This window comes from Neoarius graeffei, chromosome 7, assembly GCF_027579695.1.
Source record: "Neoarius graeffei isolate fNeoGra1 chromosome 7, fNeoGra1.pri, whole genome shotgun sequence".
Classification (NCBI taxonomy): Eukaryota; Metazoa; Chordata; class Actinopteri; order Siluriformes; family Ariidae; genus Neoarius; species Neoarius graeffei.
The window spans coordinates 34,519,190-34,532,566 of NC_083575.1; the positions used below are offsets into that span (position 1 = coordinate 34,519,190).

The 13,377-nt window shown below is 42.6% G+C and overlaps 1 protein-coding gene across 1 annotated transcript; it reads right to left on the reverse strand.

Moving 5' to 3' along the window:
- Positions 1-220: 220 nt before the first annotated feature.
- si:zfos-1056e6.1 (uncharacterized protein LOC107988029 homolog) lies at positions 221-3,573 on the reverse strand. The gene is made up of 9 exons (XM_060924940.1): positions 3,510-3,573; positions 2,940-3,007; positions 2,420-2,467; positions 2,224-2,288; positions 1,961-1,998; positions 1,787-1,866; positions 1,598-1,660; positions 1,051-1,101; positions 221-962 (listed from the first exon to the last, which is right to left on the reverse strand). The coding sequence occupies exons 1-9, from the start codon at positions 3,571-3,573 to the stop codon at positions 909-911; spliced, it is 531 nt and encodes a 176-aa protein (XP_060780923.1). The 3' UTR covers positions 221-908.
- Between the last annotated feature and the right edge of the window lie 9,804 nt (positions 3,574-13,377).

Consider the following 13,377-nt stretch of genomic DNA (forward strand, 5'->3'; position numbering starts at 1 on the left):
TTTCGCCCGTAGTCAGCTGGGATAGGCTCCAGCTTGCCTGCGACCCTGTAGGACAGGATAAAGCGGCTACAGATGATGAGATGAGACGCCCTTCTGGCAGCCTTTTCATTAATACTGTATCCCTGTGTCATGTGACTAATCATGTAATATCTTTGAGAACAAGAAATTCTCTGAGAGGTAGACGTTCAATGGGTCATTTTTTGTAAGCAATCTTATAAAAATACCTTGAAAACAAAATTTGTTTAGCCTCGTTTTCACATTAGGTCGATTTTGTACGTGTATTCCAAGGTTTAGAAGACGAATTTGAAATGCTCTCATATCTAGAATTATTATATAATCTATATTAACTTGAGCTAGTGTGCCAAATTCCATGCTTCTATCACAAAGTGAACAATTTCTCACCTTAACAGCCCGACTATAACAGGTGAAAAAGGTTGACTGGCACTGTGTGTGAACAGCTACACTTTTATAATCCAAAATTACTACCATAGAAAGCCTGCTTCTCTACAGTATCCACCATCACAATATGACAAAAGAAAACAGGTGACTTATGTTGTGAAGGATTCACTGACATGGTTTCGCTCCACTTTGTCCCATGGGTGGAAGGGCTACGGCAAGTCGGTACAGTGATCAGGCCTATGATGATCACTTCTGTCCTGATGGGAAATGGAAATGGGAAGTCTCTTCCAAGGGCACAAGGACTCGCTGAGTGGTTTGAGTAAATCCAAGGTGGCCCGACACCTTACAAAAACGCTTTTTTTAAACTTTAGTATCTATGATATCAGTGGTAGAATTCTTTGGTAAGTGTTATTAGGTAAACAAGTTGAGTACACAGCTTATCTGTTTGAAAAACACCCAAATTCCCTGCCATTTACACATGAGGTTGGAGTGGAGTGGGGGGGCAAGAATCACCAGAGTGGTGCTCGATTAAACATTCCCTCCCAGCAGTATGACTCTGCCATCTGTTGAAACATACAAGTCATTACATATAGAAAAGGGTGTGGCATATAAAACAAGTGTGGTATTCTGGGACAGGAACCCACCCCTCACCTGCATTCTTTTGTGTAGGAATATCAGCTTCTGGTTCAACAGCTCAATGTCCTGCAAAAAAAAACAAAAAACGTTAGACTCATCTCATTATCTCTAGCCGCTTTATCCTGTTCTACAGGGTCGCAGGCAAGCTGGAGCCTATCCCAGCTGACTACGGGCGAAAGGTGGGGTACACCCTGGACAAGTCGCCAGGTCATCACAGGGCTGACACATAGACACAGACAACCATTCACACCTACGGTCAATTTAGAGTCACCAGTCAACCTAACCTGCATGTCTTTGGACTGTGGGGGAAACCGGAGCACCCGGAGGAAACCCACGCGGACACGGGGAGAACATGCAAACTCCGCACAGAAAGGCCCTCGCCGGCCCTGGGGCTCGAACCCGGACCTTCTTGCTGTGAGGCGACAGCGCTAACCACTACACCACCGTGCCGCCTCGTGTTAGACTGGTATTTTTAAAAATGGCATTATTTGTTTCTGAATTTAAGCAGTTCAGGTGAATTCAGACATGATCAGTGGTGAGCTGCTTTAAATTCCTCCTTTACCTTCACCATCTTCTCATTCTGCTTTTGCTCGATTTGAGGCAGGAGTTCTTCCAGTCTTTCAATCTAAAACAACAGCAATCTTGATATAAATCAGGCTGCAAAAGATGCACTTATAAACTGAACAGAGATTTGATTAGTAATATAATTTTCCCATTATTTATTAATTAAATGTGACAACAGCACACTTACCCTTTTCACAATACTCTGTAGCCTTGACTTCAAGCTCCTATTTATCACCGTCACGGCAATGTTTCTGGGTTTTGCATGAACTTCATGTAGACAAGAGACGAGTTTTACAAAAACGCATTTAGGATTTAACTGATCATAACTCACATGCAGCAAAACCTTTGTGAGAAACCATACCGTGCTGAAAATATCTGGCCACCTCCAAGACATAAGGCCTAAGAGACCAAATGAAAATAATCAATGATGTACGTTATTGGTAATTTAATAGCCTACAGCATGTTGAAACAGGAAAAAGAAAAGTCATATTCTTTATCGTGCACACAGACGAAACACTATTACATACTGTTAGTACATTCAGGTTGTGTTCCTGAAGTGTGAGAAACTCTATTTGCTTTAAAAACCGAGTCGATAAAATGCACATGGGGGAAAATGCCACCTACATTTGTTTGGTGTTCACTGGTATGCAGCCATTCAGAGGGATTAAAAAGCCTTGACTGTTTCGTATCTGTGATGAGATACGAACGTTTTATTCTTTCAGTAGAATTTCATATGCAGTTACATTATATGAGGTAGTACAATACGAATAAAAATAACCAATTTTTATTCATCAGTCCTCAGCCACATTTCTAGAAATACCTTGAAGGTGACCTGAGCAACGTCCAGTCTGAAAGAATGAGCTACAATCTGTGAAGAAATGGAAAAATGGATTACCTCAGAAAGCAAAGAAAATAAAAAAAGAAAGCACAACTTTGTTCATCACACACTTGTGAAATTTCCTCTCTGCATTTAACCCATCTGAAGCAGTGAACACACACATGCGAGCAATGAGCACACACACATACATATATAGATACCCAGAGCAGTGGGCAGCCATGCTAACAGTGCCCAGGGAGCAGTTGGGAGTTAGGTGCCTCGCTCAAGGGCACCTCAGCCCAAGGCCGTCCCATATTAACCTAACCGCATGTCTTTGGGGGAAACCGGAGCACCCAGAGGAAACCCCACGCAGACACGGGGAGAACATGCAAACTCCACACAGAAAGGCCCTCACTGGCCGCTCGGTTTGAACTCAGAACCTTCTTGCTGTGAAGCGACCGTGCTAACCACTACACCACCGTTCCGCCCAAGAGAAGAAGAAGGAGAAGAAGAGGAGGAGTACCTGTCTCACTGTGGTAATTTTTGTCCCTCTGGGGATGTGAACTTCTCTCAGAGCTATAACTCTGTCATCTACAAAACAACCAGTCATCACTCAGTAATGCAGAAAACTCAATGTATAGCTTCACTGCACTGATTCATGCGTGGCATGACTTCAATGCCAATCAATCTATCAATGAATGAAGGAAGGAAGGAAGAAATCTTTGCTAACTAACTCAACCTGCACAGCTCACTCATATTGTTGTCTCTATCAGCTGCACCTGTTAAAAGCTGAGGGCTCTTTAAACCCTCTTACAGCCACTTCTAGCATCCAACATCAAGACTGAATATATATATATATATATATATATTTAACAGCTCAACCATTTACTGAAGTGAGTTGTTAAAGCACTGAGACATAAATAAAAGGGAAATTCTGAACTTATGTACCATGCATAGACTGGGTGTTGCTATGGTAACCAAGACGCTCAAGCACAAGTGTCCTCCCTTATAAATCAGATTTGAATTAAATATTTAAAAATAATAATAATAACAGTAAATAAAAATAGCACAATTACTGGAAAGCCTTACAAACCATTAAGGTCAAGCCTCTTCAGTGCAATCCATACTGACACATGTGTATTTTCTGTATGAGCCATCGGGCCGCTGAGCTGAGTGACTGAGTTCACACTGCTGCTGTTTCAGACCACTGAGCTCGATAGAAAATCTGGAGAGCTCATTGGCTTGTCAGAGTGAAGCCAGCTGCCCGCCATCTTACGACTCACATCGCGGAGCGGAACTGTCATTTAGACTACTGGAAGCTACACAAAATTAGTATAGGTAATCGTATGGGGCCGAGTAAAATTAAGGATTAATTTCACGAGCCGGGGCGGCACGGTGGTGTAGTGGTTAGCGCTGTCGCCTCACAGCAAGAAGGTCCGGGTTCGAGCCCCGTGACCGGCAAGGGCCTTTCTGTGCGGAGTTTGCATGTTCTCCCCGTGTCCGTATGGGTTTCCTCCGGGTGCTCCGGTTTCCCCCACAGTCCAAAGACATGCAGGTTAGGTTAACTGGTGACTCTAAATTGACCGTAGGTGTGAATGTGAGTGTGAATGGTTGTCTGTGTCTATGTGTCAGCCCTGTGATGACCTGGCGACTTGTCCAGGGTGTACCCCGCCTTTCGCCCGTAGTTAGCTGGGATAGGCTCCAGCTTGCCTGCAACCCTGTAGAACAGGATAAAGCGGCTACAGATCATGAGATGAGTTTTCGAAGTTTTGAAAATTTTCAAAACTTCGAAATCACGAGTGAAATTGATCCTTAATTTTACGAGGAACCATACGATTACTTGTTTATAATATATAGGGCCAAATTCATACTTCGGAAGCCATTCAAGTTCACAACATTTGTTATTCACGTTTTCTGAACCAATCAGGGCGCACGTTTGAATCAGTTTCTAAAGCATTCCTTGTTTTCGCAAATCTCTCGCTTTTCCCTTGAGGACTTTTCGTGATTCTTGAAAAGTAACATCTTTCAGGATTGATCCCGGATATTTCTCTTGTCTCAGATGCCGATCCAATGCTGCCTGCATTACTTTAAGAGAGTCTGGTTCGTAGTTTTCCCCATTTTCTTTCCTCACTTCTGCATAAAACTGTGATAGCACCTTGTCTAACTCACAGCATTCATATGCCACTAGAGAGGCGTTTATTTGTCTTTCTGCGGCCCATTTCTTAAACACGGAAAGCCAAAAATTTGTACTTTTTTTTGGCATTTTCATTTTTGCTTGCAGCTTTCAATTGGTTTATCATTTTTTCGTCAAATATAGCGAAACGCGACCTTGCTGAGTCAGCTATTTTGTTGACAAAATTTGCTAATTTTTGCAACCGTAACCAAGCAACGAACTAGCCAATAGCATTTCAGAAATACGGCCCCGTGTTAAGGGAAAAAGCCCTCCTTGATTGACCAATCAGAATTGAGTAATTTGGCCCTATGTATTATAAGACAAGTTATTCATGGAGTTGGTGAGAAAAATTAGAAGAAAAATGCCTGCATGTGCAGCAGTGAACTGTACAAACCGTCAGGCCAAAGGTTGTGGCCTGAGTATAATATATATATCATCTCAAGCCGCTTTATCCTTCTACAGGGTCGCAGGCAAGCTGGAGCCTATCCCAGCTGACTACAGGCGAAAGGCAGGGTACACCCTGGACAAGTCGCCAGGTCATCACAGGGCTGACACATAGACAACCATTCACACTTACGGTCAATTTAGAGTCACCAGTTAACCTAACCTGCATGTCTTTGGACTGTGGGGGAAACCGGAGCACCTGGAGGAAACCCACGCGGACAACATGCAAACTCCACACAGAAAGGCCCTCACCGGCCCCGGGGCTCGAACCCAGGACCTTCTTGCTGTGAGGCGACAGCGCTAACCACTACACCACCGTGCCGCATGCATATGGAAGAAAAAATATACGGAAGAGAAATTTACACTGTATAAGAGAAAAAAACTGAAATTATTAAAAATAATTATAGTGGTAAAAAAAGAGCCATTCCAAAAAATGATCAGAGACTGAACTGGAAAAGGGGGGAAAACAATAACAGTGAAGGGGGGCGCTATACAGATATGTAAGGAATGCACTGCAAAAACCCGGCTTACAAAAACAAGAAAAAAAAGTAATAAAATGAGGAATATTTTACTTAAAATAAGCAAAATTATCTGCCAACAGAACAAGAAAATTTGAGTTGGCAAGATTTTTAAAAACAAGTAAATATATCTAGCTTTAGAAACCCCACAGATGTCTTAAAACTAGTGTAAACAAGTAGATTTGTACTACTCACTTTAACATGCTAGATACTTTGTCCCCCAACCAACAGTTTGACTATTTCATCTGGGCATATTGGTGTACTCTGTTTAAGTAAGTGTTTATACCAACTGAGACCGCCAAATAAATCAAAATCAAAACAACAAACCAATCCATTTTGTAGCCTATTTTTGTTGCCAGATTGACAATACAACAATTCATTTAATTTAGTTATCTGTTTTGTGTTAAGAGATTAAAAGAAAGGATAAGATGCTTGAAATAAGAAATTCTGACTTTGACAAACTTGTCATGGTTAATATAACACCGATGAAATTATGGTAATTCTCATTTTAAGACAGAACTTACTCATAACCAGTAATAAAATCTCAATAACAAGTTATAATACCTTATTAAGATAATTGAGGGAAAAAATGCTTAAAGTAAGTGAAATACTCTGACACAAAACCTGCCTGGAAAGGAGAATTATCTTGGCAGACAAATAACAAGCATATTTTGTCTTGATTTAAGATATTTAATCTTGGTTAGATTTTACTTTTTGCAGTGTGTGGGTAAATGTGAGAAAATAAGAGGAGGTAATGAAAGGGAGAAAAAAAGTCAGGAGATTCTTTTCTTGGGGCAAATTTGATCACAATTTAACACAAGCCAAATATACGCGATGGGAGTGGTAAGATGGCGGCCAAATGGCTTCACTCGTCTCCACAGCGGGGAATGGGCTGTGAGCTCGCCATGTTTACAGACAGCTCAGTGTCTCAGACACTTTTTATGCTTACAGCGATAACCAGTTCCTGTAGGCGGAAGTAAATTTAATTTCATAATAAAAGCGTAATTTAAAAAAATCCCGGAAAATATAGAAATTCAGAAAACCTTAAAAAAAAAACACTTTATTGAAAAAGTATCAAATGTACAAAACCAATATGGCAACTCGATCATATTATCATCCTATTAAATATAGGGAAGAACAGAGAAATTATCAAAAGGAACAATCTGATAAAAATCCAGTTTCAACAACTTATAATATGAAATCGGAAATAAATTATGTCGGAAATGCTGCAGTTAAAGATGTCCATGGACAGAAAGGGAAAAAAGGGAAACAAATAAACAAGCAAGAAAACTAATAACACTTTAAAAAAAACATACATACATACATACATACATACAAGGGGAAACAGTTTTATCTCAGTTATCTAATTTAGTGGGGAAATGTTTTAAAATATACAATCTTTCTGTTTTTGCTCCTTTTACAAATTTTAAGAATCTTAAATAGAATTTAAATTCGTTCAAGAAAAAAAAAATTGGAGCAGGATTTTAGGATTCCTTTCTTGTGTATTTAAAAACCCCAAAACCCTTAGCCAGGCATAGAAGAAGAACACAAGAACAACAACTTTATTCATCACATGCTTGTGAAATTCCTCTCTGCATTTAACCCATCTGAAGCAGTGAACACACACACATACCCAGAGCAGTAGGCAGCCATGCTAACAGCGCTTAGGGAAGAAAAAAATAAAAACCCTTAGCCATAGAATTAGATTAGTAGAGAATTCATCGTGGTTGTTTTGCAAGATCATCTCATTATTTCTAGCCGCTTTATCCTGTTCTACAGGGTCGCAGGCAAGCTGGAGCCTATCCCAGCTGACTCCGGGCGAAAGGCGGGGTACACCCTGGACAAGTCGCCAGGTCATCACAAGGCTGACACATAGACACAGACAACCATTCACACTCACACTCACACCTACGGTCAATTTAGAGTCACCAGTTAACCTAACCTGCATGTCTTTGGACTGTGGGGGAAACCGGAGCAAACCCACGCGGACACGGGGAGAACATGCAAACTCCTCACAGAAAGGCCCTCACCGGCTGCGGGGCTCAAACCTGGACCTTCTTGCTGTGAGGCGACAGCGCTAACCACTACACCACCATGCCACCTTGCAAGATCATACCAAATGTTATATTGTCTCTCGAAATAAGAGTCGGGAAATGATGAGACTTTTTGTTTTATACATTTGTGAATGTGAATCCAGGAAATCCAGAAAATGTGGAAAACAAACAACCAAATAAGCAACAACAACAATAATTTTCTATTGTCAGACTTATGACTTTGGCAACATTGTGCTGTCTTGAGAAATTTACTTCTAACATCCATACACATATTGCACAGTGCTCTTAATGGGGGAAAAAAACTTAAAAATGTAAAAATATGGGGCTGCACGGTGGTGTAGTGGTTAGCGCTGTCGCCTCACAGCAAGAAGGTCTGGGTTCGAGTCCCGTGGCCGGCGAGGGCCTTTCTGTGCGGAGTTTGCATGTTCTCCCCGTGTCCGCGTGGGTTTCCTCCGGGTGCTCCGGTTTCCCCCACAGTCCAAAGACATGCAGGTTAGGTTAACTGGTGACTCTAAATTGAGCGTAGGTGTGAATGTGAGTGTGAATGGTTGTCTGTGTCTATGTGTCAGCCCTGTGATGACCTGGCGACTTGTCCAGGGTGTACCCCGCCTTTCGCCCGTAGTCAGCTGGGATAGGCTCCAGCTTGCCTGCGACCCTGTAGGACAGGATAAAGCGGCTAGAGATAATGAGATGAGATGTAAAAATATGTTTTTTTAAAAACAAAAACTTAGGATATTGGGACGGTTAAAAAGATAGTTAGATAGAGAGGAAAAAATTTTAAAAATAATATTATCAATTATCAGTATTAATAATAATAATATTACTTTTTCACACACACGTATGCTGAAGTGGTCTGCAATTTATTTTAATAGGAAAAGACAAATTAGGGATAAAATTAACTCATATTTAAAGCCTTTAATTTTCTCTAAAGCTGCGATGCAACAATATCTATTGTTAAAAGCGCTATACAAATAAACTTAACAAGACCCTGGTCAGTGTAAACTCATAAAATTTCGCTCTATTTCATCGTACAAAAGTTGTGCGAAATATTAATTAAAGCATATTTTATAGCCGCATCATTAAATAAGGCGGCACGGTGGTGTAGTGGTTAGCGCTGTCGCCTCACAGCAAGAAGGTCCTGGGTTCGAGCCCCGGGGCCGGCGAGGGCCTTTCTGTGTGGAGTTTGCATGTTCTCCCCGTGTCCGCGTGGGTTTCCTCCGGGTGCTCCGGTTTCCCCCACAGTCCAAAGACATGCAGGTTAGGTTAACTGGTGACTCTAAATTGAGCGTAGGTGTGAATGTGAGTGTGAATGGTTGTCTGTGTCTATGTGTCAGCCCTGTGATGACCTGGCGACTTGTCCAGGGTGTACCCCGCCTTTCGCCCGTAGTCAGCTGGGATAGGCTCCAGCTTGCCTGCGACCCTGTAGGACAGGATAAAGCGGCTAGAGATAATGAGATGAGATGTAAAAATATGTTTTTTTAAAAACAAAAACTTAGGATATTGGGACGGTTAAAAAGATAGTTAGATAGAGAGGAAAAAATTTTAAAAATAATATTATCAATTATCAGTATTAATAATAATAATATTACTTTTTCACACACACGTATGCTGAAGTGGTCTGCAATTTATTTTAATAGGAAAAGACAAATTAGGGATAAAATTAACTCATATTTAAAGCCTTTAATTTTCTCTAAAGCTGCGATGCAACAATATCTATTGTTAAAAGCGCTATACAAATAAACTTAACAAGACCCTGGTCAGTGTAAACTCATAAAATTTCGCTCTATTTCATCGTACAAAAGTTGTGCGAAATATTAATTAAAGCATATTTTATAGCCGCATCATTAAATAAGGCGGCACGGTGGTGTAGTGGTTAGCGCTGTCGCCTCACAGCAAGAAGGTCCTGGGTTCGAGCCCCGGGGCCGGCGAGGGCCTTTCTGTGTGGAGTTTGCATGTTCTCCCCGTGTCCGCGTGGGTTTCCTCCGGGTGCTCCGGTTTCCCCCACAGTCCAAAGACATGCAGGTTAGGTTAACTGGTGACTCTAAATTGACCGTAGGTGTGAATGTGAGTGTGAATGGTTGTCTGTGTCTATGTGTCAGCCCTGTGATGACCTGGCGACTTGTCCAGGGTGTACCCCGCCTTTCGCCCATAGTCAGCTGGGATAGGCTCCAGCTTGCCTGCGACCCTGTAGAAGGATAAAGCGGCTAGAGATAATGAGATGAGATCATTAAATAACAGGAAGCAGAGTGTTGCTGCTGACTTCACTCTCCCACATCCACCAGTGATGGAAAGTTCGCTCTGAGCTCTGTATAAAACCTGGAGAGCTCAGACGCCAGTGGGTCCCCGCTGGAGACACGAGTGAAGCCGTCTGGCCGCCATATTACCACTCCCATCGCGTGTATTTGGCTTATGTGTTAAACTGTCGTATCCGATCAAATTTGCCCCAAGAAAAGTATCTCCTGGCTTTTTTCCCTTTCACTACCTCTTCTTATTTTCCCAACTTTACCCACATTCCTGACACATCTTTATAGCGCTCCCCTTCACTGTTATTGGTTTTTTTCTTTTCCAGTTCAGTCTCTGATCATTTTTTTTGAATGGCTCTTTTTTTTATGACTATAATTATATTTACGGAGATTATTTCAGTTTTTCCTCTTATACCATGTAGAGAGAGAGAGAGAGATGACGACATGGTGGTGTAGTGGTTAGCACTGTTGCCTCAAAGCAAGAAGGTCCTGGGTTCGCGGCCGGCGAGGGCCTTTCTGTGTGGAGTTTGCATGCTGTCTGCGTGGGTTTCCTCCAGGTGCTCTGGTTTCCCCTACAATCCAAAAACATGCAGGTTAGGTTAATTGGTGGCTCTAAATTGACCGTAGGTGTGAATGGTTGTTTGTCTCTATTGCCGCTTTTCCACTACCAACGGGGCTGTTGGAGTTGCATTTCGACTACAACCGTGCTGAACCGTGCTGGCTGGAAGTGGGTGGACACATTGGGTGGAGTTAGCGAAAGTGGGTGGATGTCATGTGATGTCGTTAAGCGGCGCAAACAGTGACATCAGTGACCTTTTAAGCGATAGTCTCACGACCCGGATAGTAAACAATAGACATGGAGTTGTTAGTGTTGCTGGTCTTGGTGCTGTGGCTTGTTGTCACCAACAACGCCAACAGATACTGGCAAGAGCGTATAGATGAGGCGAGGTGCATAAGGCTTCAGAAATTCTCGTAATTCGTAATTCTTCCTCTTCTGGGTTTACGGTGTTTACAGATCCCAGCGTGCTCGCGGGGCATGTGTGGGCATGTGAGGACACTCCTCCTCACCAATCAGTGCACAGGGGAGTGTCTGCTCACGCCCCTAGCCCCACTCGACTCGGTTTGGCTCGCTTCAGCCCCACTCCAAAACCGTGCGAGTTTTGGGTGCTGAGTAGGGCTGAAGCGAGCTGAGTCGTGCTGCTCTGAGGTAGTCAAAACGCGAGCCGTGTTGGGCTGAAGTGAGCTGAAAAAGGGTAGTGGAAAAGGGCCAAAAGTGTCTGCCCTGTGATGACCTGGTGACTTGTCCAGGGTGTACCCTGCCTCTCACCCATAGTCAGCTGGGATAGACTCCAGCTTGCCCGTGACCCTGTAGAACAGGATAAGTAGCTACAGATAATGGATATATATATATATATATATATATATATATATATATATATATATATATATATATATATATAAATTATTATACCAACAAAAAGGCTGTACAATACTTCCTTTTTATTTAGGACAGTTCTTGAAACAGGATTATTTTCTCATGTTATTTGTTATTTAACCGTGCACATTTTGTCAATTTGTGCAACTGGGTGTGATATGTGTAGATGATCTACATAGTCAATTGTGCTTAGCCTGAGGTAAATGAAAATAACTACTGACAAAACTAGAATAACATCCATCAATTATCTGTAGTCACTTATCCTGTTCTACAGGGTCGCAGGCAAGCTGGAGCCTATCCCAGCTGACTATGGGCGAAAGGCAGGGTACACCCTGGACAAGTCGCCAGGTCATCACAGGGCTGACACATAGACACAGACAACCATTCACACTCATATTCACACCTACGGTCAATTTAGAGCCACCAATTAACCTAACCTGCATGTCTTTGGACTGTGGGGGAAACCGGAGCACTCGGAGGAAACCCACGCAGACACGGGGGGGAAGATGCAAACTCTACACCGAAAGGCCCTCACCGGCCACTGGGCTTGAACCCAGCACCTTTTTGCTGTGAGGCAACAGTGCTGACCACTACACCACCACTGTGCTCTTTTTATTTGCATCCCTCACTGCCATTTCCACCTAAGGCTATGGTCCTTCTTTCATTTAGGCTACTGATGCTAATTTACTCAGTGCATTTTTCTTTTTGAATTTGAGCCCTTGAGGTTGAGCTCTCACATTCAATATCAAACATGTCTCAACTTCAGCTTTGATCTAATCTGGGACATTTCCATCAAAAATCTCACAGTGTTCATCCCAGATATCAATGTCAGATTTTCAACAAAAACAGACAAGATGATGAGACAGATATTTTTTTTCTCTTCCTATAGGGGGTCCACACAAATGGCACTGTGCACGTGTAAAAATGATCACGCACTAGCTATCAATACTCACAGGTGAAATGTCTGTCCACAACCTTTGACCTTTGGGCGGCACGGTGGTGTAGTGGTTAGCACTGTCTTTCTGTGTGGAGTTTGCATGTTCTCTCCATGTCAGCGTGGGTTTCCTCCGGGTGCTCCGGTTTCTCCCACAGTCCAAAGACATGCAGTTGAGTAAACATGGGGCGGCCTTGGGCTGAAGTGCCCTTGAGCAAGGTACCTAACCCCTGACTGCTCCCCGGGTGCTGTAGTATGGCTGCCCACTACTCTGGGTGTGTATGTGGGCGTGTGTTCACTTCTTCAGATGGGTTAAATGCAGAGGATGAATCTCACTGTGCTTGAAGTGTGCATGTGACAAATAAACGTTTCTTCTTTGCAACCTTTGACCTGATGATTTGTCAAGTCAAGTTTGTTTGTATAGCACTTTTAACAATAGACATTGTCCCAAAGCAGCTTTACAGAATCTGAATGACCCAAGACATGAGCCAATTTTATCCCTAATCTATCCCCAATGAGCAAGCCCGTGGCGACGGTGGTAAGGAAAAACTCCCCCAGATGACACGAAGAAGAAACCTTGTACAGTTCACTGCTGCCCATGCAGGCATTTTTCTTATAATTTTTCTCATCAACTACATAAATAACTTGTCTAATTTTGTGTAGCTTTCAGTAGTAGAGCGCATACTGACTTGCTGCATCTCTGTCTGGTCAGGAGCCTGCAGGGCCTCAGACTGGAAGTCCCTGCAGAGGGTGGTGAAGACAGCGGAGAAAATCATCGGGACTTCACTTCCTCCGATACAGGATATTGCAGAAAAATGCTGCCTGACCAGGGCTTGCAACATCAACAGAGACACCTCCCACCCCTACTATGGATTGTTCTCGCTGCTGGTTTCTGGAAAGAGGCTATGCAGCCTCTAGAGTAGAACAGCCAGGTTCTACAACAGCTTTTTCCCACATTCCATAAGACTGTTGAACCGAATTAATCCCACCACCACCACCACCACCTCCACCTAGGCAATATATATTCAGGCAATACACTTTATATTGTACATAGGATTTTATCCACAGTTTTCTTTTATATATATATATTTATTTATTTATATGTATATCTTCTTTCTTCTTCTTTTGGCTGCTCCCAATTAGGGGTCGCCACAGCGTAT